The sequence below is a fragment of the Camelus bactrianus genome, chromosome 17 (genome assembly GCF_048773025.1).
Source record: "Camelus bactrianus isolate YW-2024 breed Bactrian camel chromosome 17, ASM4877302v1, whole genome shotgun sequence".
NCBI classification, from domain to species: domain Eukaryota; kingdom Metazoa; phylum Chordata; class Mammalia; order Artiodactyla; family Camelidae; genus Camelus; species Camelus bactrianus.
The window spans coordinates 972,213-1,000,049 of NC_133555.1; the positions used below are offsets into that span (position 1 = coordinate 972,213).

Below are 27,837 nucleotides of genomic sequence, written 5' to 3' on the forward strand. Positions count from 1 at the left end.
AGCTCTGCACCCCTGGGCCCTGCAGTCAGCCTCCAGGGACCGGCTCCGCCTGCCAGCGGTCCGGCCCTAACCCCGGGCCTGGCTTCCCCTGCCAGTGGTGGGGGGCAGCCCCGGAGTCCTCGGGACCCCGACTCCACCCGCCGGCGAGCCAGCCCGGCCCCTAGGACTCCGCGACCGCCCCTGGTGACCAGGCCCCGCTAAACACAGCCCGCACTGTCCGCACGAGGCAGGGCCTGGCCCCCAACCCGGCTGGGGGCCAGCCACGCCTCCCCGAGCGCTCGCAGCCCCCATCCCACCAGAGGGACCCACGCAGCCCTCCTGGGGGGCCTAGAGCGCAGAGCTGGGGTGACGCGAGGGGAGTGCGCGGCGGGGACACGCCTCCCACAGAGGTCGCCCCTCAAGGTCGACACACAACTAGCCCACCACGTACGTGAAACGCAACCAGCAACTGAGATAAAACGAGGCGGCAGAGGGACGTGTTCCAGACGAAGGAAGAAGGTAACGTCCCAGAAGGAGAACGAAGCCAAGGGAGACAGGGAGCGCACCCGGGGGAGAGTTCTGGGTCACGGTCGTACAGAGGACCCGGGCTCCGGAGGGGAACAGATGCACGGAGTAACTGAGAATTTCAAGTCGGTGGCAGCAGAGAACAAAGCCCAAGGGGGCCCTCCTAGGTGTGACCCTGGGCAAGGGCACCAGGGCCATGACACGGACCCTGCACCCTCAACCCCAGTGCCAAGCCCAAGCCTGGCCCAGAGAGCGTGGCCCCCATCCCTTCTCATCACGGGAGACCCTGGAAACCAGAAGTCCGATGTGAGGATCCCCCTCCTGCAGCTCAGTTCTGGTGGGGACACAGCTACCCAGGGTCCACGGAACACCGTCACATCAGATGGCAGTGACTGTGCTGTAGGAGGCGGCGGCCTGGGGCGGAGGATGCTAGACAGGGTGGTTGGAAAGGCTCCACTAAGAAGCTGGCATGTGGGGCCAGCGGACGAGGAAGGAAGGGGAGTGAAGGCAGGGAGCCCTCAGTCCAGAGACTGGAGGAGAAAGCCACCGCCATGGGTCTGCCCCATGGAGAGACGATCATGTCCACACACACGGCTACATCGCGTGCCCGGCCGGGCCCAGACCCCCACTGTGGCCTCACCAGGCGCCGGCCAGTCTGTCCGCAGGAAACACTGTAGTTGGATCCGACAGACAGGTAGACAACAGTCAGAAAACATCTGGTTTATTAGGGTTAGCTATGGTGTACACCGGTCCTTTAATAGTTCTAAACTGGTAACGCGCTAACAGCATACAGGTGGGGTGTGGCTGAGCTGCAGTGACGACAAAACCAGTAAATCGCCTGGAGAATCCTTGTGATCCTAACGGGTGTGTGTGAGCGGTCAGTGGGGAAAAGGGTGTGTGGGGCCCTGCAGTGGTTTCCAGAACGTCCTTCACAGCTCCTTCTGTGAGCCCCAGGGCCCCAGAGCTGTGGGGGAAGCTGGGGTGTCTGCTGCATGCCCACTCCCTCCCTGCAAAGCCACAGGCCCTGGTGGCCCCTTGTCCTAGGAAGATTTTCAGCTATGAAACCGGTTTCCGTGTGGCCCACATGGCCTCTGAGTTTCGGATGGCGCTGCGTTCACGTGTGCTTGGGCCAAGTCCCCAATACTGCGTCCATCCCCCTAGGTGGCGTTTGGATCTGCTTCATGTCCAGGGCACCTCCCTGGCCTCTGTCCTGCTCTCACCTGGAGGCCAGGCCATTGTGACCTCGCATCCTCCAAGCCCACCCCCTGCAGCACTGTGACAGCGGCTGAGGCGCTCTAGGTGGCCCGCCAGATGAGCTGGGTTCTAGACTCACTCGGCACTGCGGGGAAAGGAAGCACGCAGCCCTGTCCTGACCCCCAGACCCCGCCACACGCACTCCTGGGACACGGGACGTCCTCCCAGCACGGCCACCTGCTGTGTCCTCTCCCGGTTAGGAAACAGTCTCGGTTTCAAATAACTTTTTTCTTTTAATCATGGGCAATTCTTTAACGAGATCTGTAAATGCAACTGAAGGTGCCTCTGTAAGAACTTTCATATAAATAAATTCATGCATCGAAAGATTCCTGGTCAGACCACGTGCCTGACACTGAACTTGGGAGACGGCTGAGCCGTCACATGCTCCTGGGGAGGCGGGCGGGAGGTGTGGGGCTCTGTGTGACCTGCCTGTCACAGCTCATAGCTGGGCGAGGACCCCAGGCCTGGGTCTCGGTTTGCGGTGGAGTTTCTGCTGTTGGTCAGCCAAGGAGCAGAAACACCCCCAAGGCTGCCCGGGGAGCAGCAGGCCCGGCTCCTCCGTGCACCTTGTCCATGATCTTCTGCTCCCAAGAGAAGTCAGGGAAGGAAGATGGGGCAATGAAGCCCCTCTCTGTGAGGACCGGGCCTGTCCCCTCCCGAGGGGCAGGGCAGCAGAACGCGAACGCTTACAGTGACCAGCTCTGGCTCCACACGTGTGGGCAGGGCCCTGGGTGGACCCAGAACCAGCCCCGGAAGGTTGTGTGGGCACCTGTCAGAGGGCCCGTGGCCTTGGGACCCCCACCCATGGTCATGTCTGCAGTCGGGGCCTCATGAGGTAACCGCACATCCCATCTGAAAGTGGAAGTACCCCGCGGGGGCAGGGACCCAAATTATTGCTGGCGCAAGTGAGGGCCTGGGGTGGATGGGCTTGGCACCGAGAGACAGGCCGCTGGGCGGCCCCTCCAGTCACAGCCTCAAGCCTGCAGCGTGGTCAGGGTCTCTGCATGGGGACCTCCTCGCCGCCAGAGGTAGGAGGCTTCTAGGCTGGCTGGCCGGGCAGGCGGGACCAGGGGGGCTGCACGGAGCCCAGGCATCAACCTTCACGCCCCTCGTTCCCACCCACCAGTCTCTGCTTTGGAATTGACATTATGTCAGCCATTCTCTTCCACACACCGTCCTCTCAGGCTGTCAGGTAACACCAGTCAGCGAGGAGAGGCTGTGCTGACGCGCTGCGCACACGGAAAGGGAGCAAGGCTCCCCACGGACGCCTCCTTCTGGGCCAAGCCCCACCTGCCCAAAACCACTCACAGCCCCCGCGAACAAGGAGTGACACGGTTGTGGGTGGAGATATATTCTGAGGACAGGCAGGCATTTCTGGGCCTTGGAGGGCAGGTGAATCAGCCCGGGGACTAGATGCCACCCGGCATCTCTCGGCCAGAGAGGGGCCCCAGTGTGGGGTGGGGGTGAGGGCCCCCAGTTGTTATTGCAGCCGGTGTGGGCGTCCAGGACACCAGAGTCCTGGGAGCCCTGTGGGGCGGGAGAGGCCGGGCAGGGCTCTGCTGTCCAGGGCCTTCCAGCACAGTCTCTGTCTGGAAGATGCTGTGACCTTATCTGCTTTTGCACAGTGTCCACCCCTGAAGGCAGACCCAGTGGTGGACAGCCTGGCAGGCGACAAGACTTTTTTTTTTAATTGTGCTAGGGAGTCCTCCAATTTGTTTTGTTTGTTGGCAAGCTACATCTGAGAAGCCAGCTCCTGCCCGTTCTCTGCCCGCTTCCCAGGCCGTGGCCCGCCGGCCGGCCAGGACATTCAGGGTGGGGACCCTGTTCCCGCCACCACTGTCCTTTGAGAGACCCACGTGTTTATCTCACGGAAGACAGAGTTGGTTACTTCAGGAAGCTCTTTGTGGAGGACGTGGTAGGCACCTTCGTAAATCTGCAGTTGGGAGACAGGAAATCACGGCTGCAGCAAGTGACAGGTGGAGGCGAGGCGGCTGGGGCAGAGGACGAGCCCCCAAGACCCTCTCCCCGGCCCCGAGGACCCCTTCCTTATGGGCCAACGCCGTGTGTTCGGGTGGTGCTTCCAATAACCTAGCCTGTCCCAACATGCTCCAGCACGTCCTCTCTGAAGTCACTGTTCCCTCCCTCCAGCCCGGCCCGCCTGCGCCTACACTGGAAGGGTGATGTCCACACCCGGCTTCACCTCCTCGGAGTGCAGGATGCCCACGGGAAGGGGCGGGCGCCCCGCAGGCCAGTGGACAGACCAAGGAGCAGGCACTCCCTGGGAGAGCTCTGCTGCCTGGCGCCCTCTGGCGGCTCCTTTCTGTCCTGCTCCTCCCGAGAGCAACCAGCTAAAGCTTTGTGCCGCCTCAGAATGAACAGAGGCCCGGTGTTCCTGGCACCCACCTCCCAGCGGGGCCAGGCTGGCCCCATCCCGAGACATCTCTCCTGGGGTGGCCTGCAGGGTCTGGGCAGATGTCCCCAAGGAGCGCCATCTCCCCCCACCCCAGGGAAGGGACAGCGGCTCACCTTAAGCGTCTTGTCCTGGCTCTTGGCGGACTCCATGAGCAGGTAGGCCCCTCTGCTGTCGCACAGGCGGTCGGCAGAGCCCTGCAGCAGCAGGAAGGGCAGGGTCAGCTTGGGGAGGGCCCGCTCCACCCGCGACACGGCGTTGAGCAGCTGGATGCCAAAGCACACTTTGAGCCCCGCCCGGCAGATGAGGGGGTCCGTGTTGTAGAGGTCCACCTGCAGGGGGAGAGGCCTCCCTCAGCTCCGCTGAGCCCGCAGAGCTGGTCCCAGCACCGGGTCTGGGGCGGGGGCACGGGAGCCAGCAGGCCCAGAGAGCCCGACTGCGCCACATCCCCCGTGCGTCTGCCCCAGCTCTGTCCTGGACGCCCCTGCTCTCGTGTGTGCTGGAGGCCCTGTCAGTACCCGCTTGTGTGTTTTCACACAAGCAGCATCACTTGTTCACTCTGATGATTTCATGCAGGAATAGCTCTGCAGGCGTTCTGGTGTTAGTCCGAGTGGATCTGTTTTCTCCAAGTCAGCCCCCCTGCCCCCGACCCAGTGTCGCCTGGATGAAGAGGGTGAGGGACCAGGCGGGAAGGCACTTGGGCAAGACACACCCCATGAGCTTTGGGACGAGTGGAGCTGGGGCAGGCCTGGGCTGCAGAAGGCTGCCTGCCACCCTGAGACAGAGCCCGCCGCTCCTCTGCCGGACGTGCACAGACACTGGTCCCGCCCGCCTCAGCCGCTAGCCTACTGGGCCCTGACTCTGACCCTCGCCCTGCCCGTGGCTCAGAATCTCTCCTGGCCTTCTGTGGGGCTGTCCCTTCACTCCTCCCACCTCTGAGAGGACAGTGAGTTGCCTGCTTACTCTGGGCTGGGGTGGGGCATGTGCCCACATAAGTTTCCAGAGCTCTCTCAGGCCCATGGAGACAGTCTGAGGCTTGGGGACAGGTCTTCCCTCACCTCCTTTGTCCTGCAGAAGTGCCGTGTGGTATTGGGATGGGTGAGGGAGAGGAGGGCCACGGGGGCTGGGGCACAGGGTCAGCTGTCCGTGAGGCTGCCTGAGTCCACCGTGTTCCCACCCTGACTCTCCCGGCACCAACCCTGAAGGACCTCAGCCAGAGTTGCGGATCTGGGTTGAGAGGGAACAGGCTGTCCGGGGTCAGCCCGGCCATCCCTGACTCCTCCTGGGCTGGGGACCAGCAGGCAAACCAGACCATTTGTGAAAAGCTGCATGAGATGGATTAGCCACTTCCTGCAGCTGAGCGGGCGGGAAGCCTGCAGGGCCAGGCCATCTGTCTAGGGGCTGAGCGCACAGGAGACATGGGGGCAGTGCGGCTGCAGGGAGCCCTGCTGGGAAGAGCGCTGCGGGGCCGCTGAGAACTGTCCAACGCGGGCAGCGCGACTGCAGCTCCGTGGGCAGACTGCGCCCAGCACGGCCCAGGGAGCCGCGGCAGGGTGCCATGCAGGGGGAGGACCAGGACGGCCTAGTGCTTCTGAGCCCCTCCTATGGGCTTGGCTCCAAGCGCTCAAGGGGTCCAACAGGGCGTGGCCCCCATCACCCTGATGTGCAGACGAGGAACCTGACCTTTACTAGTCGCCCCAACTCCCTTGCTCCCCGGAGAACCCTGGGCAGTTCCTTTGGAACACAACCCCTGGAAGAAAAATCGCATCCCAGCCCCCCTTGCAGCCAAGTGTTGTAACCTGACCACGTTCTGGCCAGTAGGAAGCAAGGTGTGTGCCATGTGCTCCCTGGTCCGGGGTTTGCCCGGCCCCTCAGCTCCCTGCCCTCCTCCCACTGCCCAGAACATGGGCAGAATAGGGACAGAGCTGGGGCCACATGGACAAGGGCTGCACCCCAAAAACAGGGCGACAAGGGGCTGTCACCCACCAGGAAAGTGCGCCTCCTTCCTGGTTGGGCTATGGTGTTGGGGTCTCCACGCAGCAGCAGGAGGGCCTGCTGTGCTGCACCCCTCCCAGTGCTGAAGGGCCCTGGTTGCAGGGTGACCCCATGACACACAGGGCCCGAGCCCATGAGCCCCCTCCTTCTTGAGTGGCCTGGCACCCTGCCTGCTGACCGGCCACGAGGCCCCTCGGGGAGTTGGCTCCGGGTTAATTGCTCTGACGGCCCTATTGGCTTCCTGCTTGTGGCTTCCTTTTCCACATCCTCAGCACGTAGGCCCTGTGTACACAGTGGCTACTCAGGGCCTGGGGAGGAGCTGCCAGCTGTGTCGGGCAAAGGGTAGGCCCTGGTGCCGGCTGCAGCCGGGCAGGGGCAGACGGAGCAGGCAGAGAGGGAAATGAGGCTCAGAGGCCCCAAACCTTCCCCTCAAGTAACCCTCCTGGCCCAATCCTGGCAGCCTTTGTTTTCTGAGGGCTTAAGACCTAAATCCAGCAAAAGTTCTTATGGGGGAGGGCTGTGTCCTCTGCCCCCAGGCAGGAGACAGACAGGGCTCTCCCTCCAGGCCCAGAGCACTGGTCAGCAGCCCGAGCTCATTCAGAACCAAAGACCAAAAAGTTGGTCCCCAAAGACGACATACTGTGTGACTTCATCTCCAAGACATTCTTAAAATGACACCTTGGAGAAATGGAGGCCAGGTTAGTGGCTGTCAGGCCTGGTGGGGGAGGTGGGAAGAAAGGGGGTACAGCTGTAAGATGGCAACACGGGGGTCTCTGTGGAGACAGCCTGCCTGACCCACGTCGGTGTCCTGGTGCTGTGACCCTGTGGTCTTGCAGGACGTGGCTGTCGGGGGGGGGGGAGGGAGAGGCACCAGGACCCCCGCTTTACTTCCCTCAGCTGCGCGGGAATCGGTGACCTCAGAACCAGGTCTGGTTAGAAACACAGCAACAACTTGGCCTGTAGCATCTCTCTCGCACCTCAGCCCCCCACTTCTGGAGCAGAGCTGGGGACGTGTCAGCCGGAGGCTGCGGACCCCAGGCCAAGCGAGACCATCTTTGCTCCAGATGACCAACCTCCAGGGGGGCGTCCACTGGCTGAGACCTGAAGTCTTTCTTCTTGGGAAGGGGGTCACCCAGCCCTGACATCTTGCCCAAGAGGATGCCAGGAGGCTCAACCAGATCCTGCAGCCCTGCAGCTGAGCCCAGGGTCTGGCCCACAGCGAAGCTGAATGCGACCCAGGGGGGTGAAGGGAGGGGCGGGGCTGGGGGCCCTGGGCTTCAAGGTCCGGGCAGGAAGGCCCCTCCCATGTGTCCTGGTCTCCGGCACCTGCACCGCCTGGGGCCCTGGAGGGGTTCAGTCAGGCTGAACTCCACGGCCAGGAACAAGCCAAGGGCCGCGTCTGCCTTTTGAAGAAACTTTGCCCTAGAGCACAGTGAGCGAAGCGGCAATCCGCAGCTGGGCGTCTTCTGACACTTCTGGTTGCGCAAAACCTACACGTCACCCCACAGCCAACCTCCTGGCCTGCCTTGAAACCCGTGCCCCGGGTGGGCTGAAAGCTGGCTTTGACTCGGAACAGCACCAGCAGCGCCGACTGCGAGCCCCAGCTCTGCGCTTGGCGCGCCACGTGTCCTCGCTTGCCCAACCTCTGCAGGAACCCTGTGCAGGGACGATTTTTTTTTAAGGGAGGATTATTATGAACCCCATTTTACACATGAGAAGACTGAGGCTCAGAGAAGTCAGGCCACTCACCCAAAGTCACACAGCAAGTAAGGGGTGGAGCCAGGGTAAGACCCAGGCAGTGTGTTCGGACCCCCAGTCAGCATCCTCAGCCCCCACTTCCCACACTGTGCTACCTGTCCAGAGAGGCCTGTGGGCTTAGTCGGCCAGGAGGCGGGGGGCGGCAGGGAACCAGCAAACCTCAGAAAAGACAGGGACGCGTCTCTGGAGAGGAGCAGAAACATCTGGGCCCCGGAGGCCCCCACCCCTCTCAGCCTGCCAAAGGGACGAGGGGCCCTTCTGAGCACAAGCAAGTGCCCTGCCTGCGTGACACCTCCTGCTTCACAGAGCAGCCCAGCCCCGAGTTTCCCTCAGGTACATGCCCCACAGACATGTCTACAGCTGGTCTTCCTGCCCCACTTCCCTCCCAGCCCTCCCTCTTCCTAGAGGAGCCTCACCTCCACCCCCTACCTGTACTTTAGAGCCCATCCTGGATTCCCACCTCCTTCCTCCACTGTTTAGATCTCTCTTAATTCATCCATTTTCACCACAGGGACATCAGAGCCTTCTCCAGCATACTGCAAAAAACACAACAACCCTACCTGTGTAATCTCTGAACTCTAGAACCCATGGGAACTCTAGGATAAGCCAGTGGGTCTTTGCTGAGACCCATCCTCACTTCACACCTTTGCCTTAAACGGCAGGAAGCGCGATTTGGCATGGACAGAGATGAATGAGAGAAAACCTCTCCTCCGGCCTTTCCCACCACGCCCTCTGCCTGCCTCTTCATCCTTGTAACAGATCCACTGATGTGACCCTGGAAGGTGGCCTCTGGCCGGAAGCGGGAATGCCACTGAGTCTGTTGACCTGATGTGCCGCCTGCAGGCTGGCGGAGGGGAGAGGAGGGCTCTGCCTGACTTTGCAGAAAGTCTCCCCGAGTCGGCCGACGGGAGCAAACCCTGTTCACCAAAAGGCCCAAGTTCCCCTCCAGCCCCAGAGCAGGTGCCACCTGGGGCTGGAAGTCCTGAGGTAGACAAGAGCCATCAGAAATAAGGGCCTGCAGGTCCATTCTTGACCGAGAGGATTAATCGGGATTAGCCTACACGTATGAACTGCCACTGACCCCAGGGCATGCGAGTCACTGGACACCCTTCCCCAGGCACTGCTTTCTGCTGTGGACATCTGAGCTCCTGGAGATCGTCTGCTCTGTGAGTCACGAGCAGGGCCGGCAGGTCAGGCCCCGGGCCTGTGGGTGCAAGTGGTTCGCAAAACCCACCACAGGGCGCCCAGGACTCCTTCTGAACCAGAAATGATACAGGAGGCCACCCGCACGTGCACCTTGGGAGTGCAGGTCACTGCAGTGTGGTCCTGGACCCAGCCCCAGCTCCTGAGTGCCCACTGAGGGAAGGGAAAAAGCAGGCCCGTGTTCTCCACCTGGCCACGGCCGCCTGTTACAGTAAGAGAAACAGGAAACAATCACTGGGGTCCTGCAGGCCCGCTTTCACAACCGCTGTTCACAAAACAGCAAGATCACGTTCCTTGCTCCCTAGAGGAAATCGGAATATGGACCAGGGGGTGACAGGTCACGAGCAGGGGGGGTCGGGAACCACTGCTACCTTCCACACGTGACGATGGGACAGGCTGCGTCCGAAGGTCCTCATTCTGGCTCCTTCCTCTTGGGCAGCGCATGCCCAAGTACGATCGCGGGGTCTGCAACCGTCTTAACTTTCCAAAGTTTCAGCCGAATCAACGCATCTGCTTTATGACATTGGATTTGGCAACAATTTCTTGACTATGACACCAAAAGCACAGGCACCAAAACAAAAAAATAGATGAACTGGACTTCGTGTCCATCAAAGACCCCCTACCACAGAATGAGAGAAAACATCTGCAAATCATCTATCTGTGTGTGAGGGGTTACTACCCAGAACATACAAAGGACTGCGACAACAAGACCAACTTGATTAGACGGCGGACAAGGTGCTTGAACAGACATTTCCCCAAAGACACACAAATGGCCGAGAAAGCAGATGGGAAGCAGCTCAGCGCCACTGACCGTTAGGGAGACGCAAATGAAAACAGTCTGGCAGCCCCACTCTGGGTGTAAACCCTAAAGAACTGAAAGCAGGGCTCTGAAGGGAGTATCTGCAGACCCACGTTCACAGCATTATTCACAGTAGCCACAGCATTATTCACAGGAAGCAACCCAGGTGCCACCGACACACAAACGGACAAACCAAACATGGCCTATGCCTACAATGGAGTATTATCCAGCCTTAAAAAGGAAGGGGATCCTGACACCTGCTGCACCACGGATGAGCCCGAGGACGTGATGCTCAGTGAACGAGCCGTCACAGGGCAGGGAGGCCCTGGGCGGTCACACCCACAGCACGGGGGGGCGGGGGGAACCAGGGACGCGGTAGGGGAGGGAAGAGTTACAGCCAAGGAAGATGAGAGGGTTCTGGAGACGACGGTGGAGGCAGCTGAACAATGTGCAGGCACTTAATGCCCCTGAACCGCACACCTAGAACTAGTGAAAACGGAAATTTTACACTCTGTATCTCTGACCACAACACGTTTTAAAGGATTTAAAACACACCCTATTCTGACATTTCCTATTTGAGCGCAAATACAGAGTGTGGCTGAGTGTTTCCCGCTGGTGAACCTTGGGGAGGAGGAGGTGGGTGCCGTCCTACTGGGTCAGCTTACCTGTCGATTTGAAAATTACTGGAATTAAAAATTGGAGAGAAAGCTGGCTGACTTGGACCACCCCTTTCCCTGCAGCCTCGGTTCTCACGTTCTTTACTTTGACCCCCCTGCCATTAGGAGCCACACATGCCCTGGGCAGGCTTGGGGCAGGAAGACCCCTGTGACCAGCATCCTGTCTGGGGCTTGTGTCTGGCTTGCCCAGCATCCCAAACCCTGGCGAGTGGGTTGCGTCGGATCCACGTGTAAACGGGGGTTTGACCCTCAGCTCCTGGCCTGCAGCGAGGTGACAGATATAACTCTGGGAGGCCCTGCGGGCTCTGCCCCTGTGTGCGCCTGGCCAAGAGCAGCTGCTTTCTTGCTGGACCATGTGAAGGTGCCAAGGGAGAAGGTCGGCTGGGCCTGCAGGGCCGTGGGGGGCCTCATTTTGTCTTGGGTCTGGCTGGCAACTGGAACAATCTGACATTCTCTCTACAGAGTCCCTGGCCTTTCTAATGCCATGAAAGCTGCTGGCGTCAGGGACAGACTCTGTGCTCAGAGCCGTTTCTGCCAGAGTTGGTGGTGGGAGGGGGACTGGGAGCAGGAAACACGAGCCCCGTGTGCAGGGCACTGGACCAAGGTGGACGGTTTACATATGTGCCCAGCACCAGCAGCCGCCCACATGTGGAGCCACACATGCTGGGAGAGCTTCTAATGGCTCGTTATTTTTTAAGGCGTTGGTAAATTATCAGCTGCCTGAAATAGACAAGTCCTCTGTGGGGATACAAGCTGTTGAGTGATGGCAAGGCACCCTGGAAAGTAATCACCAGTCCTCCGAGGGCCTCCGTGGGAGGCCATGTCCTGGGGACAGCGTGGGAGGCTGGGCCTATCTTTAGCTGTGGTTACAATCAGTCAAAAGCCTCAGGCTGGCCGAGCCTTCCAAGACCCAGCAGGAGCCTCCCAAGGGCCACGGGCAGACGTGGGCAGAAGATGGGCAGGGAGCAGGGGAGGAGGGGGGCTGACCTCTGATGCCGGGCACAAGGGAAATACTGGGTGGGGGTCTGGAGCAGCACCCACCTACAGAAGTGCAGGGAAGCAGAGGTGGCCCGCTTCCCAGCGCTCTGGGTGCCCAGAACTCACCATATGGCTGGCTGGCGTGAATATAAACCAGCCAGGCAGCCAGGATGTGCCTGGAGGGCGTCCCAGCACAGCCACAGAGAACACGGGCTTGGTTCTAGAAGACATACTGCCCCAGTCTGTGACAGTGGCTCTCCCAGCAGACGACCTGACACAAGCTCGAAGACAGAGCCGGGAGGGAAAGCAGGGAGCCTGTTCGTCACCAATGGGACAGGTTACCGCAGTCTGCGGGAACCACGGTCCTCAGCAACACCCCCTGCCCCTCCCCCAAGGGGCCCTGGCTGGAGAACCGTCTAGAACACTCAAGGCTTTTCAGAGTGGGAGGGATGCATCGTCTGGTGTTGAGGGTGGAATGGCGAACACGCCAGGACGCCAGCGTTCTGACCGGTACCCTGAATGTGTCGACAAGCATAAAAATGCTGACTAGCAAGTTACTTGTCCCCAAGGTTTTAGTGCAGGAGTAGTTTAGTGCCAAGGCCTGGAGAGAGACCTGGGCTCAAATCCTTACTTAGTAGCTGTGTGTCCTCGGGTAAATGACTTGCCCTCTCTGGCCCAAATCTCCGCAAATGTAAATACTGGTAATAAGACTGACCTCCGGGAGCTGAGGCGGGACGGAGGGCTGCCACAGTGTGCGCTGGGTGGTGGTGAGACCACGCCAGGCACTTCTGCCTGGACTCCTATGCGCCCTGAGGGCTCGCGGCCAGGAAGTGGTGCCAGTGAGGGGGGTTGCAGCACACCCCAAACAGAGGGTGGAGCCAGGCTGCTGCCCCACTCCCAGTCCCCCCTGCTCCCGTGCCCCAGCCTGCGCCCCTCCCTCCCTCCCTCTGTCCTATCCCAGCAGGCTTGTTAGGCAAACGTTTCTTCTCTTCTGAGGCTGCCATCGCTGCAGGCTCCCAGGGGACGCATCTTTGCTGAAGATGTGCCTTTAGACAGTCGATGTTCGACCCAGGAGGTGCCTTTTCTGAACACATTTTCCCCCTCGGCATTGCAATTTTTAACGCTCAGCAGAATGCTGAAAGGGCGACTGAGCCTGACAACAGGCAAGGGGCTAGTTCTCTGCTCAGGATCTGATCTGCCAGCCCCGTTCATTCCCACTGCAGCCCAGCCTCTGGGCCAGACAGCCTCCTGCCTGCCTCCGTGTCTTCCCTGCAGGGAAGTTATCAGTGCTGACCTGACCTGTCAGGAACCCGATACAGGATGGTGTGAGACCCAGGACGGGATGGGGCCAAGCAAGGAGGGGGGCCTGCAAGCTGCAGGTTCACCCAGACTCCTCTGGTTTTATAAGGCCTTCAGTGAAATTTTGCATTATTTTGAAAAGAACATAAAAAGCTCTGAAATTTGCTACTTTCAAATAAAGAGGGTTTGGAATCATCTCATAATCTCTTTTCTTCCTTCCTCTCTGCCAGTGAACTTCCAGGGGGCAGGCGAACTCCTCGGGCCTGCTCCTGGATGTCCCTCTCAGATGCTCCCAGGGAGACCCCCACCCCCCAGCACAGCTGCTGCCAAGACCATGGGTGGGACGAGACCCACACTCAAGCCAGAGCCGTGATCCCGCTGCGGCGGCTGGAGGAGGCCCTGTCCACATGACCACCCCCAGCGCCAGGTGATCCTGCACCACGCCGGCGGCGGGGACCAGAACCTACACATCAGGAGGAAGAGCTTCACCTGTAAACAACAGCTGGAAGGAGGCGCCCAAGCAGGACTTTTCCAACAAGGGCTTCAGATCCCAGCTCTGCCCCGACTGGTTGTGCAACCTTGGACAAGCTATTGAACCTCCGAGCCTCAGTTTCCTCATCTGTGAAATGGGGTTAAGTCATCCTCACCCATGCCAGGATTAAACCAAACAGCATATATGTGGTCTTTCTGAGTCCTCACATTGCATCTTTTCACCATACAGATCTGCCTTTTGGGGCGAAAATCTTTTTTTCTTTACTCAAATACTCTTGACCCTGGTCGGTCAAATCTGGCCCCAAGGTGTGGGTTTGGGAGACACTGTGTTTTTTAAATTAGATGAAGAATGAAACGGAATGCAGGTGACTTGGGCAGACTGGCTACCCTCTGGTACCCCTCCAGCCCCACAACTCCTCAGAGCCCCACACGAGCCAGATTCACAAGCAGCTGGCCCTTGGAGGCCTGGGAGTTTTGACCCCTGGTTGTAAATGTTTCTCCTTACACAGTGGGAATGGGTTCCCCTTGAGCAGCCTGCTCTCCACGTGGCTCAGGGGCCAGGACGCCAAATTCTATACAGAAGCCAGAGTTTGACTGCTCAAGCCCCAGGGGAACGGGGAGCTCACTGGGATATCCAGCACCCGCTCCACTTCCCAGGGTCTGCAGGGAGCCAGTGGCTCCGTGATTCCTGGCTCCCAAGGCAACATGGGATGAAGGTAGGACAGGGCAGTTGCTTCCTTAACCCAAGGAGAACTGAAGGATGGCCGCCTATCTGTGGCCGGAAGCCCATGGCGGGGGGGGGGGGTCGCCCCTCAACAGAGCAGGCCAGGGACCCACCCATCTCCACTCTCAGGCTAGTCCCACCAGCGGGTGACCCCAGGCTTGTGTCCTGAGGAGCCTGGGTCTGCTCACCTGCAACCCAGGGCAGCCACCAGTGGATGAGGACGCGACACTAGCCTGGTGCACAGCATGAGGGTCCCGTCACTCAAGGGGAGGTGGGTTGGTTCACTGAGCGGCACCTTAACAGACCGACCCCCAGCCTCTGGGGCCTCGGACTCTGTGTGGCCCCAGTGCCTCAGGCACACGAGGTCTGTGCCGACCCTGATGCCTGGTCCCAGAGGCAGAGATGGACGGTGGCACACCCCCAGTGTGTCTCTCCCAAGGCCACCTTGCCCTGCTTTCTGGCATCTTGGGGCTGGTTTGCTCTTACAGAGGACAGTGGATCCTGGGAGAGGGGGTTGGGGGGGTTGGTGAGGTGCCTCGTGATCTGACCTCAGCTCACCCTCTACCCTGCGGTCAAACTGAACCACTGGCTGTCCTGCAAATGGGCTCTCCGTGCCAGGGTCTTCACCCATGCTGTTCCCTCCACCGGGAACCCTCTTCCTCTCACCCTCTCCAGCTCCTAAGCCCTGGACATACGGCATTAGCCTGGCCTGAATCCATTCTTCTGTCCTCTGCTGGCCTATCTCGATACCTCCCCCACCTCCACACTTCCCCCTCACCCCCAGAACTGCCCTTCTCTGCTCTCAGGCCATGAGGTTGGGTAGAGCTGACACTGCCCCCTTTCCTGGACGAATACCCAGGCTTGGACCATCAGCCTTGAGGCTTCTTGGGAATGAGGCCAAATTAGGGGATGGGAGAGGTGGGGAGAGACAGATGGTGAACAGGACTCTGAACCCCTGGGTCCAGCCATGCCTGAAGCCCTTCGTTATACACTCACCAACAAATCCCTCTTTTTGTTTAAATTGCCTTGACTTGGGTTTCTGCCACCTACAACCAAAGGAACTGTGGCTGATACACACAAGCCTCATCTGGTCAGCTCCTCTGCACACCCGGGCACCTCTCAGGCAGCACCACCCAGCCCTTCTCACCCAATCCTGAAGCCACATCTGTGTGTCCTCATCACTGCGCAGGGCCTCGGCAGAATGGTGGTAAAAGGCCGTGGCAGAGATGAACCCCAATTTCCCATGCAGGCTACTGCCTTCACCAAGTCATCAGCCCCCAACTGCCCACGTTTTCAGAAAGACTCACCTCTGCCTTATTCCGCGAGAGCATGCTGGAGTCAATTGGGCCCAGGGACATGTTTGGCAGGACAAGGTTGAGAACTTTCGCAGCAAGGACCTAGGTGGGAGGGGAGACGAGGTGAGTGCGATGGGACCCCGCTCAGCTCTGCCCACGGGGCAGCTTACAGTCGATTAAGGAGGATGACGCCTGGACTGGACACTGGCCAGGCCTGTTCCCGGGCTGGGCAGCCAAGGACTCTCCCGCTCTGACAGACAGCTCACTGGCCTGGCTCCCTCCACTGATGGTGAGCCAGGCGGGAGGCAGCTGCCCTGGGGCCGCAGACCCCACACCTATTTTTTGCAGCTCCCGATTCCATGTTGGTCCCCCACCCCCGCAGTCACACGTGGGTTGTGATTCTGAATTACTTGCAGGAGCCACTTAGCTGAGCACTTGTGCACAAGCCGCTTCTCAGAGGATTCTCAAAAGACAGCAGGAGCAGAAGCACCCAGGCACCTGAGGGGGAGGCAGGACCTGCCCTGATCAGAAAGAATTTGTGATCATCTGGGGAAGCAGAAACCGTCACCAGGCTGATTAGGTGTGGGGCAGAGGGAGAGGCCCATCTGGGTCCTGGCTGGGCTGCCCCAGGCACAGGGACACAGATCTGGACCCCACTGGGCCTGTTCCCTCAGCTGCCAACGGGACCACTGTGTCCAAAGGTACCGATACACAGTAGTGCTTAATACACGCTCCTTGAACGTGACCCTGATCAGGTGCGGACCCTCCCACCCGCTCCTCCTGCGGATCTGGTGTTCACCCAGGAAAAGTGTGAACCTGATCTCACACTTGTGCCTGCAGAGGGGTCTGTTCTGTTTCTGTGCTGCGCAGACGCCCGGGATGAAAGATGCTATTTCAAACACGAGCTGCGAAATGCTGAAATTAGAATCACATGGAAGGTGTCACGCAGCGGACTCTCCGTCTATGCCGAGGGCGCATCACAGAGCTGAGAACTGCTGCCCCCTCAGCCCCTTGCCACATCGACCCAGGAACAACCTTGGGTATGTTGGGCACCGTCCTAGGTGCCCAGTCTCCTGATCTTGACACAGACGCCATGCAGTGAGGTTTTATCCTCATTCAACAGACGAGAGAACAGGCTCCCGGTGACGGTGGCGGCTGGCTGAGGGCAGAGTTCTGGGATGAGGCCACTCTCTGCCTTCGTGTCATCAGCCTCTGTGAACCCCCTTCTCCCTACGAATGTGACTGAGAGCCGAACCTCGCCTGAGGACAATCAAAACCAGCAGCCCCAGGTGTCCTCCCTGGCGACATCACTGCTGCACCCCAGCCCCTTTAACACGTCCTCTCACGTCTGCCGGCACATGCCTGATGCGACCCCCCATCACAGCTGGTTCTCAGATGGCCGAGTACCCGGCGGGCTTTGTTCCCAAAAGAACACTAGGGCGTGAACCTGTCCTGAGACCCACATGGTTCAAGGACGGCACCCTGGCCGGCAAGACCACCGCAGCTCACTGCACCCAAGCTCAGTGTCCAGGCCAGCAGACCTCACGTGTCCACGGACGTGCCTGGCACTCTGCTAACACAGTGTAGAAGCGTGTGGCACCCCAGCTTGGAACTCTGTGCTAGGGCCGGGCTGTGATCTGCCGGCAGGTTCAGGAGTCAAGGTGGGGTGTGGGCAGCTCCACGGGCAAGCTCGAGCCTGGAGGGCTAGGGATTCTGCAAGTTCTATGGAAGGAGAGGATCTGGGTGTTTCCAAACACAGAGCAAAGGTCTGGGAACTCCAGGAACTGGGGGCTCCTCTGGGAACCTAATTCAGGAGTTGGGAGCTGTGTGTCCAAAGGGTAAAAATGCATAAACGACAAGGAAGCACAGGTAAGAAGTACTCTGCGCTGCAGAGAGGCCACGGGCCCAAGGCCCGGCCCCACCAGCCTCGCTGCCGCCACGGCGGGCTTGCAGGGCTTGTCCCCTCCAGCGAGAGGCCCAAGGGCTAAGTTGTCAGGGAACCCCGATGCGGCTCAACTTCGCAGAGCCTACCCCCAGCACCCTGCTGCTCTCCCGAAGGTCGCGGGGGCTGTCGGCTGACTCCGTCTGCGACCCTGCCATGCCCAGGAACCGCGGGATGCTGCGCGTGACAAAACAGACCGCACGGTCCAGCCTGGCCCATCTGCTGGCCTCGCCCGGCACAGCGCCCCGAAGGACACAGCTGTTTTCAGCAAGCAGCTTTCTATCCGCTCACTATTAGAGACTGACAGCCAGGAAGAGGCCCAGGGACACACCGCTAGGGCCCTCACCCTGCTGCCAATGTGAGGGACAGAGACCACATGGCACCCACGCCATTTCTCACAAGCCTGCCACTAACAAGGTATGTTCTGCTGCCCACATCACCAATTCTGCGTGGACCTGGGCACAGCCGCCAGCCACCTGTGAAGGGCCAGACTTACTTTCACCCTTGCGTCTCTGCTCCTACCACAGGCACCTCTTAACCAAAACACTCACACCCCAAATTGCCAAGGCATCTGCGTTTTTGCTAAGCTTCCCAGGTGATTCCAAGATGCAGCTGGGGTAGAGGGCGTGTCTCTGACCCCCACAGGTTGGGACCAGGGACACAAACACATGACGTGTAAGCCGCCCTTTTGAAGGAGCCACAGGGAGAGATGTTTGCACCACTCTGACCTTCAGCTCTTTTTCTAAACTGGCACAGTAAGTTCCAACTACCTTTCTAACAAGATTCTCAACTGGGTAGAGGTAAACCTTTGATGACAATAATGTCACAGCAAAAGAAAAAAAAATAAGGTGCTTCTTATCCTCTTCCCCACCAAGCCCAGGAAAGGGAAAGAGCCGTCACATGGGGAGGGCACTCTGAGCGGCTGCTCAAGACACTCACTTTCTCTGCTGCGCTTCAGAGTTTATTCCATTAGCCCAGTGAAGTAAACTGATGGCTAACGCAGGAGAAGAAAGAACTAAGCAGACGGGGTGGGCTGACTGTGGCGACAAAGGAAGATGAGGTGGAGGAGGGTCCTGAGGTCATGCGGTGAGGAAGCAGCGGGGCTGGAGAGAGCTAGGCACTCCCTATACCAGAAAGATCAATCTGTCCAGGCTTCCCAACACCACCTTCCCCGGCCTCCTTCAACTGCCAGAGCCCCGCACCTAATTCCACAGGGAGACAGAAGCGGCAGAGGTGTGAGGGGACGTGGCTCACCCAAAAACGACGTGGAATCCGAGATACTATGGTTCTCGATGTCATTTCGACCAAGTGTCCCAAACTCTTCAGATAGCCCTGTGAGAGCATGGAAAGAGCCCCAGATCCAGCTCAGGAGAGGGGCGACCCTGGATGGGCCTCTGAGGGAGAGACCCCCCCATCCATCGTGACCCTAGTAGGCAAAGTCAAGTTTATGCAACCAGAGTTGACGCTAACTCCACAGGGACCCCAGACCCACGACAATCAGACACACCGTCACTGGACCCCAACCCTGGAAAAGAGAGGCAATGAGGTGGAAGAATCTGTCTCGGGGACTCAGAGCCTGACAAACTTGGGTTCGGACCTTGGTTCTGAATCTCTAAGAAAGCATGTGGTCCTCAGTTTCTCCATCTGTAAAATGGGGATTTTGAAATGAAGTGGAAAAGCTGCTGGCAGCTGCATGAGATCAAAGTCCACAGAGCTCGTCCCCAACTGCCCTTGTGGTTTCTGGCCCTGAGGAGAAGCCCCAGTCGGCCCCAGTCGGAGTGGAGACTCCAAGCAGGAGGGGACCTGAGCTCAGCAGCAAATGTCACGTCACAGCTGGACCTAGACCACTTCACCCAGGATGAAGGAGGACAACTCTCCAGGAAGGGAGGTCCCCTCCTGCAGAGCATCAGGGCAGCAAGCCACTGATGGCAGCCCCATCACTTTAAGTACCAGTGACTTGCATAAGTGCCTTTATTGACCCAAGAGGTTTTAATGGCTCCTGAAGATCCTTTCAAGCTTCCGCCCCTTGGCAGACTTGACACAGGAAGGTAATTACAATCACTCTCCCCTGGAGCGCTCCAGCAAGCCAACCTGGGCCCAGGGGAACACAGCTGCATGTGGTGCGTGGCAGGACACAGCCCGGGGCTCTGCTGGGCAAGGAGGGCACCCCCACACAGACAGAACAGGAAGCTCGCGTGCCTTACAGAGGAGACAACGCCCCTCAGAGCATTGCTGCTGCCAAATCCCGGGGCCGGTTCATGGTCACAGCTGAGTTCCAACTCCCCAGGCCTCTCCTGTCTCCACCCTGTTCCAAGGCCTCCCAGACTCTGGTGACTAAACAGCCGAGTGACAGGTGGGAGGGGCTCGCGTTGAGGGCAGCTGACCCAGGGCAGCTTCAGGCAAAGGGAGCGTCCTTCTGGAGCACACGCTGGTCTTGAGGGAGACAGTAGGCCTCACCTCGTCTATAAATTGGAAACAACCTTCCTTCCTCACAGGATGGTGACGGAGAGGAAGTAAGACTTCGTGTCTGGCATGAGTGGGGGATTCACAGCAGCCCCTCGCGGCTTCCCTCACCTGGCCAGCTGCCCTGGTTGACAGGGGTCGGTGTGGGAGAAGCATTTGGAGGCACTGGGCTGGCCTGGCTCCTGCATCACAGACCCCAGGCCCCAGGGGACAACCTCCAGGCAACAGGCAGAGAAGGTCGTTTAGCAGATTACCCTCCTGGGAGGCTGAGCCCTGCCCTGACCCTAGGCAGAAATCCAGGGGGACTGAGGGTTTTGCCCCAGAGAAGGGGGTTGCTCTGTCCTCCTAGGGAAGGGTCCCTCAGGGTGCAACACCTACTGGGCAGCAAGGGGCCCACTCCACCGCTGCCTTGCCCAGGGCACAGGATGTGGGACAGGCCCTGGAAAGGGCCTCGTTAACAGCAGAGATTTGTTCTGAGACACTAGATTTCTGTTTCTAAATTCCTCCTGCTCCAAACACCTCCTGAGTACAGCGTTGAGGGCCCCTGCCCCCTCGTCTCCTGCCCAGACTAAATACACCCCAGCTTGTTGACCACAGAGAACCAAGCAAGAGCCGGGGTGGGGATCTGGCTTTGGGGCGGGGGGCTGCCATCTTCCACATGCCTGGCTGTGCTCCGGGGCTCAGGTGTCTCATGCTGCCGGCTTTAATGATTTTGGAATCCCTCCCTCAGGAACTCGCTGCTGGGAAACAAACCCCTGACCTGTCAAAGAGCCATGCTCTTGGAGAGAGGTCACAAGGTCATGACTCAGCTCCACTCTCTGCTCCCCAAAAGTGAGACTTGACTGGGGAGGACCCCTCCACCACCACCTCAGCCAGAGGGGGTCTCTAGGAATCTGTCCTTTGGGGTCCATAAGAGGGAACAACTGGAAAGACCCAAAGGTCAGTCAGCGGGGCCTCACCTGACACAGGCCCATCCCTGCAGGGGCCTCACCTGACCCAGGTGAGGAAGGAGCACCAAGAGGTATCACTAAGCAAAAAGACCAAATAAACCCCAACCCACAGAAACAAACAGGCCAACCAAAAGAACCACCAGGAAGCACAGAGAGAGTTTCTACCACGTGAGACACAGGTGTGTGCACCTGCGGAGATGCACAGACTAACTGCTGCCCAATTCCACCGGGAGGAGTCTGCACTGCACCCCCCCCCTTTTGAGCCCCATAAATGTATTATTCTAAAAATTTTCAATTAAGTTTTAAATAAAGGTTCTGTGAGACCCATTCAGAAGGTTGTCAGGCAAGACTTCACCTGTGACAGGGAACCCAGTCATCTGGGGCGGGCAAATGATCACAGAGTCTGTCAGCGGAAACTGCTCGAGATCCAGGGCGGCAATGGCTCTCACCGTGGGGAGGACGTGTCCTCAGGTCTGGGGGCAACGGGAAACCTAATTTTTCTTGGTTAACAAGAGGAGGCCTGCACCCCCCGGGAAAGCTGGCTCCTGGTTTGACAAGGCACTCTATCAGCACGAGGCTTGGAAAGGCCGTGCTGGTGGCTTTGCCCAGAAGCCCCACCTCCGCCCCGGGGACTCAGGGGGTTGAGGGGCGCTTCACAGGCTCCACCTCGGGGCCCAGCCACCCCAGGCCCCTCGTGTACTTTATCTGAAAAGTCCCACAGTCCTGGGCTTTTCTCTCAGGGAAAACGCCAGCTACAGAAAACGTCCGCTTTCTTCTCTTGGGAAACGCCGTCGATGGGGCGTGCACTGCCCCAGATTCACATCAAGCACGCAAAGTGTGTCCTTTCCAAGCTTCAGTGGTCCTGACCATAAAATGTGGGCCATGACCTCTCCCAGGGGTGAGGATGAAGCCAAGGAAGATAATGCAGGTGTGAACACCACACGTGCCTGGCACCCCAGGGCAGAACACATCTTCCCCGATCCAAGCACACGGGAACTCTCCTCTGCTCTGAGATCTCGCCTTGTTTATTCCACTCAGACAAGATCTGGCCTCACGCAATACAATCGCAGCCATGAGGGGAGCCGTCCAGGAGGCCGGGCTCCCAGGCCTTTCTCAGGGACTAGGAAGTCGCCCGGAGCACTACCGGGGGTTCCTTGAATGAACTTACTTTCCATGACAGAAGCGGGGGTCGCTGCGGCCACTACTGCCACACGTAGCAGTGAAGTTTATCGATGGTAGTCGATTTCAGAAAGTCAGTGGTGGTTTCCTTAAAATGGAGTAAAATTCAAAAGAGCTGGCCATGTCTCCTCTTCAGCATATTAAGTAAACCATTGTTCTTTGATTAAACTATCGGACAGTTTGAAGCCACGCACAGGACCTGCCTGCCTGTCTCCAGGGCGGGGATAAAATCTGTGGCTGTGGGCTGGAAGGGACACTGGAGAACATTTCTATAAGGTTTCACCCCAACGCTGTGTTCTGCTGTCTGGGTGGTCAGGAGAGCTCCGGAGGCATCACAGTGCAGGCGGCTCACTGATGGTGCAGCTAGGGTGCAGGGGTGCTGCCCCGGCCCTGGGCTCATGACCCACCACCAAGAACTGGCTCAGGAGGCAGCAGTCCTCGCCCAGCGCTGGGGAGAGACTGACCGTCCCTTGGAGAGACGTGGGGCTGGGACCCTCCCCCCGCACTGGGTTCTGTGTCTCTAAAACCTCAGGTCCACAACGTGTCCACAACCCACACCCACAATCCGGCAGCCCTGCTGAAGCCACAAGCCTCATCTCCTTCCTTGGGGGAGAAGGCACCTGTTCACACATCCTAGCAGCTCGAAGCCCCAGCTTAAAGCACGAACCACTGGGTGCCCCACCGGGGAACTCTACGCCAGAAAAACGAAGCGATGGGTTCGTCAGAATCAGAGGGAAAGTGCTCGGGGATGGAGGAAGCCACAGTGAGGACGAGGGACCCATCGCATTGCGAGCTCTGTCCACCTGTCCACCTGTCCACTCACTGTGCACCGTGATCGAGGTTGACAAGCGGTCCATGGAAACCAGTGTGAGCCTGGCATGTGCCCTGGTAACAGAAGGCCCTCACTCGGTTCCTAACACGCGTAACTTTTCCTCCTTTCACTGTTCACCAGCAAAACACGCACAAACAGGAAGCCACTTTTCTTTTGTCTTTGGGGGGAAAACACACCCTTAGCTTGAGAAACAATAGAATTCCCGGGACAACAGTGTTTGCTCCTTGTCCAAACCTCGTGACAATAGCACGAGAAGCCCCTTCCCCCCAGACTCCGGCTAGGAACAGCCACTCTGGGACCGAGAAGCTGCAGGACAACAAACCCTGGAGCGTGCTCACCTTGAAGGTTGTTGCGGACTCGGGGTTGGCGAGAACCAGCGGGGAAATCAGAATCATGCCGGAGAAGTGGCCCGGCCTGTCCGCGGCCGTCAGGATGGCAATGGCCCCTCCCTGCAACACAGAATGGGCAGAGCTGTGGCTGCCGGCTCCGCCAGTGCCCTCACCGTGCCACCACGGGCCCTACCAGGCGGCAGTCCCGGCCCAGAGCCTGGGGAGGTCACCTTGGAATAGACACCCTCGAATGTTGGATAAACTAAATCTCCAATTATTTTATTACATGTGTTTCTTTTCCTCCAGGTTCTTCAAGAGCAAACATTTCAGAAGGATGTAAATAAAGCTCCTGCTTGTGGGCTGCAAGTTAAACAACAACACATTTCTCCTTCATCTCAAGCCAAAAGCTGGCAGACCCCCAAGTCATCCGTTCCATCAGGTTTAATATGAGATTTTTAAAAATCTGATGATAGTAAGAGATTGATACACCTTTTTTTCCTAGTTCAGTAAAGGTCCCAGAAATCTAGGTTCCAAGAAAAACGCCTTGTAAACATGGGTGAGGGTTAGGCCTTGGCGATTTGCTGCAGCCTAAGGTAACTTGAACTGAGGGCTGAAACCACAAATGCTGACAGGCCAGGTGGTCACACGGGCGAAGGCCTGCCCGGGAGTGAAAAGTCCCCGAGCTTTCAGCATCGCACAGAGCAAGGTTCTGTGCCAGCCGGCACGGCAGTGGGCCTGCAGGCAGTTCTGGCAGGTGGAGGAGCCCCAGTTCACAGACTACGCCTGGCTGCATCTTAGAGGGTTTTATATACTTAAAAGGTGAAAAGGATTCTGAATGACCTTTAAGGACCTGCTCCCTCGGGACTCCGGTCCTAGGTCCCGTCTATCCCGAGTGACTCTGAGATGGGCAGGAGGCACTGTGCTTCTCCATGTGCTGACTGCAGGCCCCGCCCCGAGACGTGGCTGTGCCGGTGGCAGCGGTGTCATGTCCTGTCCTGTGAGGCCCACCGGAGCCCCTCAGTACAGACAGCAGGCACCCCCTGGTGCCTTGGGCCTGGACAGGAAGGGGCTGTCTCCAGGACACTGACCCCAGGACCTCCACGTGCAGGCCGAGCAAAGGCGATGTGCTCACCGGGCGGAGAGCCGGGGTAGGAGGCTGGGAGTCCCCTCTCACCCCGGGCCCTCACTCTCCCACCACCGGGTCCTTCCCCACGCGGTCTACTCACCATGGAGTGGCCCAGAAGGAAGACCGGAAGCCCGGGGTGGTCCTTCTGCACCAGGTCCACGTGTTGCAACACATCCCTGATGAAGACCTGGAAGTCAGACACGACCATCCTCTCCCCCTCGCTCTGCCCGTGGCCGACTGGAAGGGAAGGGAGACAGAGCCAGTTACAGAGGCTGACACCTGCCAAACCTGCAGTTTCCTTACAGAACTACCAGCCACTCTTTCTGGAGGGCCCGGATGGAACACCCCACTGAGCCCTTCCCACCACTCCCCAACATGGGGATTCTTTTCCCCACAGTTGACAAATTAGTCAGTTAAAGCACAGAGAGGTTAAGAAACGTGCCCAAGGTCACACAGTCAGAAGTGACGAACCAGGATGTAAGTACTGCAAAGCAGGGGGAGGGTACAGCTCAGTGGTAGAATGCATGCCTATGCGTGAGGTCCTGGCTTCAATCTCCAGTAACTCCGTTAAAAACAAAGAAAATTACTTCCCTGCTCAAAAAATTTAAAATAAAAAAAAATATTGCAAAGCCTGTCCACGCAGCCAGGATGCCTTCTTTGTGGCCGTTTCCCAGGGATAAAGGAAGGACAGACACACGGAGAGCTCTCAGAGCCTCAAGTCCCACAGAAGCAAGACCGAAGACGCACAAACTTCTCTGGGTTTTCCCAGCTCCTTGACCCTCACAGTTGTGTTTCCAAGAGTGAGCTTCTCACCAGGTGGTGCTGCACCCAGTCACCTCACTTTATAGCTCCCGGTGACAACGATGTGACCCACGTGACAGAGGAGTCAGTGTTTGCCAGAAGTCTGTTCAACGAAGCAGCAATAAAACCAGGTCACACTCTCCCCTCCTAGATTTCATCATCTGTCCCCCAGCTCTGTCCTGAGGGTCCCTCCACGCCCCTCTCTGAAGGACGCCCGTCACTACAGAAACCACGTGCCAACTGTGGCTTCCAGATTCAAGCTGAGCCCGGCTGACGTGAGGGTATGAAAACTGCAGAAGAGAAAGAGCTCCCAGAGAACACGGGCGGCAGCCGGGGACCTTCCTGACCCTCCCACCACCTCTGCCAGGGAGGCGCGGTGATGATGGCCGATGAGCGAAGCCCTCACTTCACAGACAGACAGGGAGGCCCTGGCAGCGGCAGGGACCAATCTGCCACCCAGACCTTGGACTTGGAAATCCTCCAGGAGGTCAGACCACAAAATCCCACTTCCTGCCGTCTGCCTCTCATGTGCCCACCAGGCCCTCCGACAACACAGCCTGGGGGCCGGCTGCGCTGTCACCCACCCTTTTGCCCCTCTGAGGGTTTTTTCCCTTCTTAAATGTATTTTCACTTTTTATTGTGCTAAAATACACACAACACAAAATTTACCATCTTACACATTCTTCCAAGTGCACCACCCTCCAGCCCCAGACTGAGACCTTACACTGGCCGGCAGGCGCTGAGCTGCATATCCCAACCCGACCAAAATCCATGAGCTGAAGCCCTAAACCCCACAGGGTGTGACTGCATTTGGAGACAGGGCCTTTAAACAGGTAATAAGTGAAAGAGGTCCCCGGGGTTGTCCCGACCCAACCTGATGGTGTCCCTCTACGGAGAGGACAGCAGGACACAGACCCACACAGGGACGCCTGTGTGAGGACGTGGGGGGAAGGTGGCATCTGCAGGCTGAGGAGGCCTCTGAGGAAACCAGCCCTGTGGACACTTCCGCTTTGGCCTTCCAGACTCCAGAACTCTGAGAAAACGAACTCTATCATGCGAGTCACTCCGTCTGTGGTACTTTGTTATGGCGGCCGGAGCTGACTGATACACCTGCTAAACAGCAATCCCCCCTCCCCTCCCCCGTGCTCCAAACACAGCTCAGTAATGACGTGGCCAGATACTGGGTTCAAAGTTCAAAACATGACAAATACGTGATAATTATTTTTCTGTGCGCTTGTGTTACTAATTTGAGATACGATTAGATTCATTAATTTTAAGATACATTTGCTTGCAACTACAGATTGTGCTGTTTTGCCTTTCAATTTAATTTTCCTTTCTGATTATGTAAACATCTACCTGGCACAACAGTGAGAGCTATGGAAGAGCAGCGGTCCAGGGCCGCCCTGCCCCTGCCCCTCCCCCCTCCCCTCTCGTCCCCGACGGGGCATCATTGTAATTACTTTGTGTTTTTTTCCTCAAAACATTTCTTTTTGTCAAAATAAGAAAACTACCTCCCTCCCTCCCTCCCTGCTATGACTTTCCTCCTTTCTTCACATAAAAGGGAGCATGCCACACACCCACCCTGCTCTATGCCAGTTTCTTTCACTTTGAACCTTTTCTGGAGATGACCACGTATCCCAGACAGGCCAAGAGCCCCCCGAGTCTGGCAGGGCCGCACGGCGCCCCTGCACAGCTTCCTCCAGCCCGCTCTCAGCCAGTCCGCCTGTGTGACAGCCCAGCTCTTGTAACGGAGCACTTGGGAGTGTTTCCCTCCTGTGAAGGCGCACCTTCAGGACATTCGTCTAGATGCAGGGGTGCCGGTTAAAGGTGGGTGCGTGGGCCCTTTTGGGAGCTGCCCCCCAATCCCGTCCGCGTGGGCCACCCGCGGTGACTCTGCCTTCCTGACAAAGCGTGTCGTTTGGTGTCTGGATTTCTGCCACTAAGAGAGGGGAGAGAGGGCAGGGAGGACGTCTTCTGTTCTAAGAGACACTTGTGTGTCTTTTCTGCTAAACTGAGAATTCCTGTCACTGCTTGTTTTCTCCATCAGGGTCTCGTATTTCTTGGTAGTTAAGAGAGCTCTTTGTGTATTAGTTGGCCATTTGTCCTTTTGCTTCGTTTATGTTGTGTTCAGCTAAAGAAGGGTTTTATTTTAAAAAATTCCCTGCTTTCCTCTCCATGGCTTCTTAAGGTTTGACTCTTAGGTGTAAAGGCCCCCCCCCCCAGGGTTACGGTGGAATGTGGCGCTCCTTCTGAGCTCTTCCATGGCTCCACGACTTTGGGGGAACACACGTGACATGAAGCCCACATGAACCACATTTAAGCACGCCGTCCAGGGGCACTGAGAGCATTCACGTGGTGTGCGACCGCCCCCGTCCCGCCTGCAGATGCAGCTTCACCTCCTACACGTACCCTCTGATACGCCTGCAGTTGGTCGTGGTCTGCGGTGTGAGGCGGGGGTCCCTTTCCTGATGGGGCTTTTTTCCTTAAAATGGGGTGACTTTCACACAACATAAAGTTAGCTGTTGTCAAGTGTACCAGCTCAGTGGCATTTAGTACATGCACCACGTTCAGCCACCTCTACCAAGTTCCCTAGTGCAGATGGGTCCTAATAGTCTTCACAAAACTTACGGAAAAACCTTCATTACTTCAGTGAATTGTGAGGTCATCCTCATCATACACGAAAGCCCCTTTTCAGCTGAGTCTAGCCTACTTCTGGATTCCTGCTCAGCTCCGCTGCTGCCTACTCACAGGTCAGCCCTCACGGCAGCGACCCCCTGACCCTGCCCGCCTGGTCGGCAGGCCCGGCCGCCCCGTGAGCTCCCCCTCG

At 58.2% G+C, this 27,837-nt stretch overlaps 1 protein-coding gene and 1 long non-coding RNA gene across 7 annotated transcripts in view; one reads left to right on the plus strand and one right to left on the minus strand.

Annotated features, from left to right (window-relative positions):
• Positions 1–1,208: 1,208 nt before the first annotated feature.
• Positions 1,209–27,837, minus strand: part of MGLL (monoglyceride lipase) — a 190,103-nt gene continuing 163,474 nt past the window's right edge. For 4 of the 6 annotated variants that reach the window (XM_074344197.1, XM_074344196.1, XM_010961410.3 and 1 more), the window contains 5 exons: positions 24,310–24,446; positions 23,093–23,203; positions 15,401–15,490; positions 4,285–4,500; positions 1,209–3,691 (listed from right to left, as the gene is read on the minus strand). In XM_074344197.1, coding sequence (XP_074200298.1) covers positions 3,566–3,691; positions 4,285–4,500; positions 15,401–15,490; positions 23,093–23,203; positions 24,310–24,446 — 680 coding nt within the window. In that variant the 3' untranslated portion in view covers positions 1,209–3,565. The remainder of the gene's footprint in view (positions 3,692–4,284; positions 4,501–15,400; positions 15,491–23,092; positions 23,204–24,309; positions 24,447–27,837) is intronic. The other 2 variants (XM_074344198.1, XM_045521807.2) reach the window with 2 other exon arrangements.
• LOC141573745 (uncharacterized) lies at positions 5,788–15,037 on the plus strand. Its single transcript, XR_012499786.1, has 3 exons — positions 5,788–6,861; positions 8,433–12,653; positions 13,108–15,037. It is a non-coding gene; the product is annotated as an uncharacterized LOC141573745 (long non-coding RNA).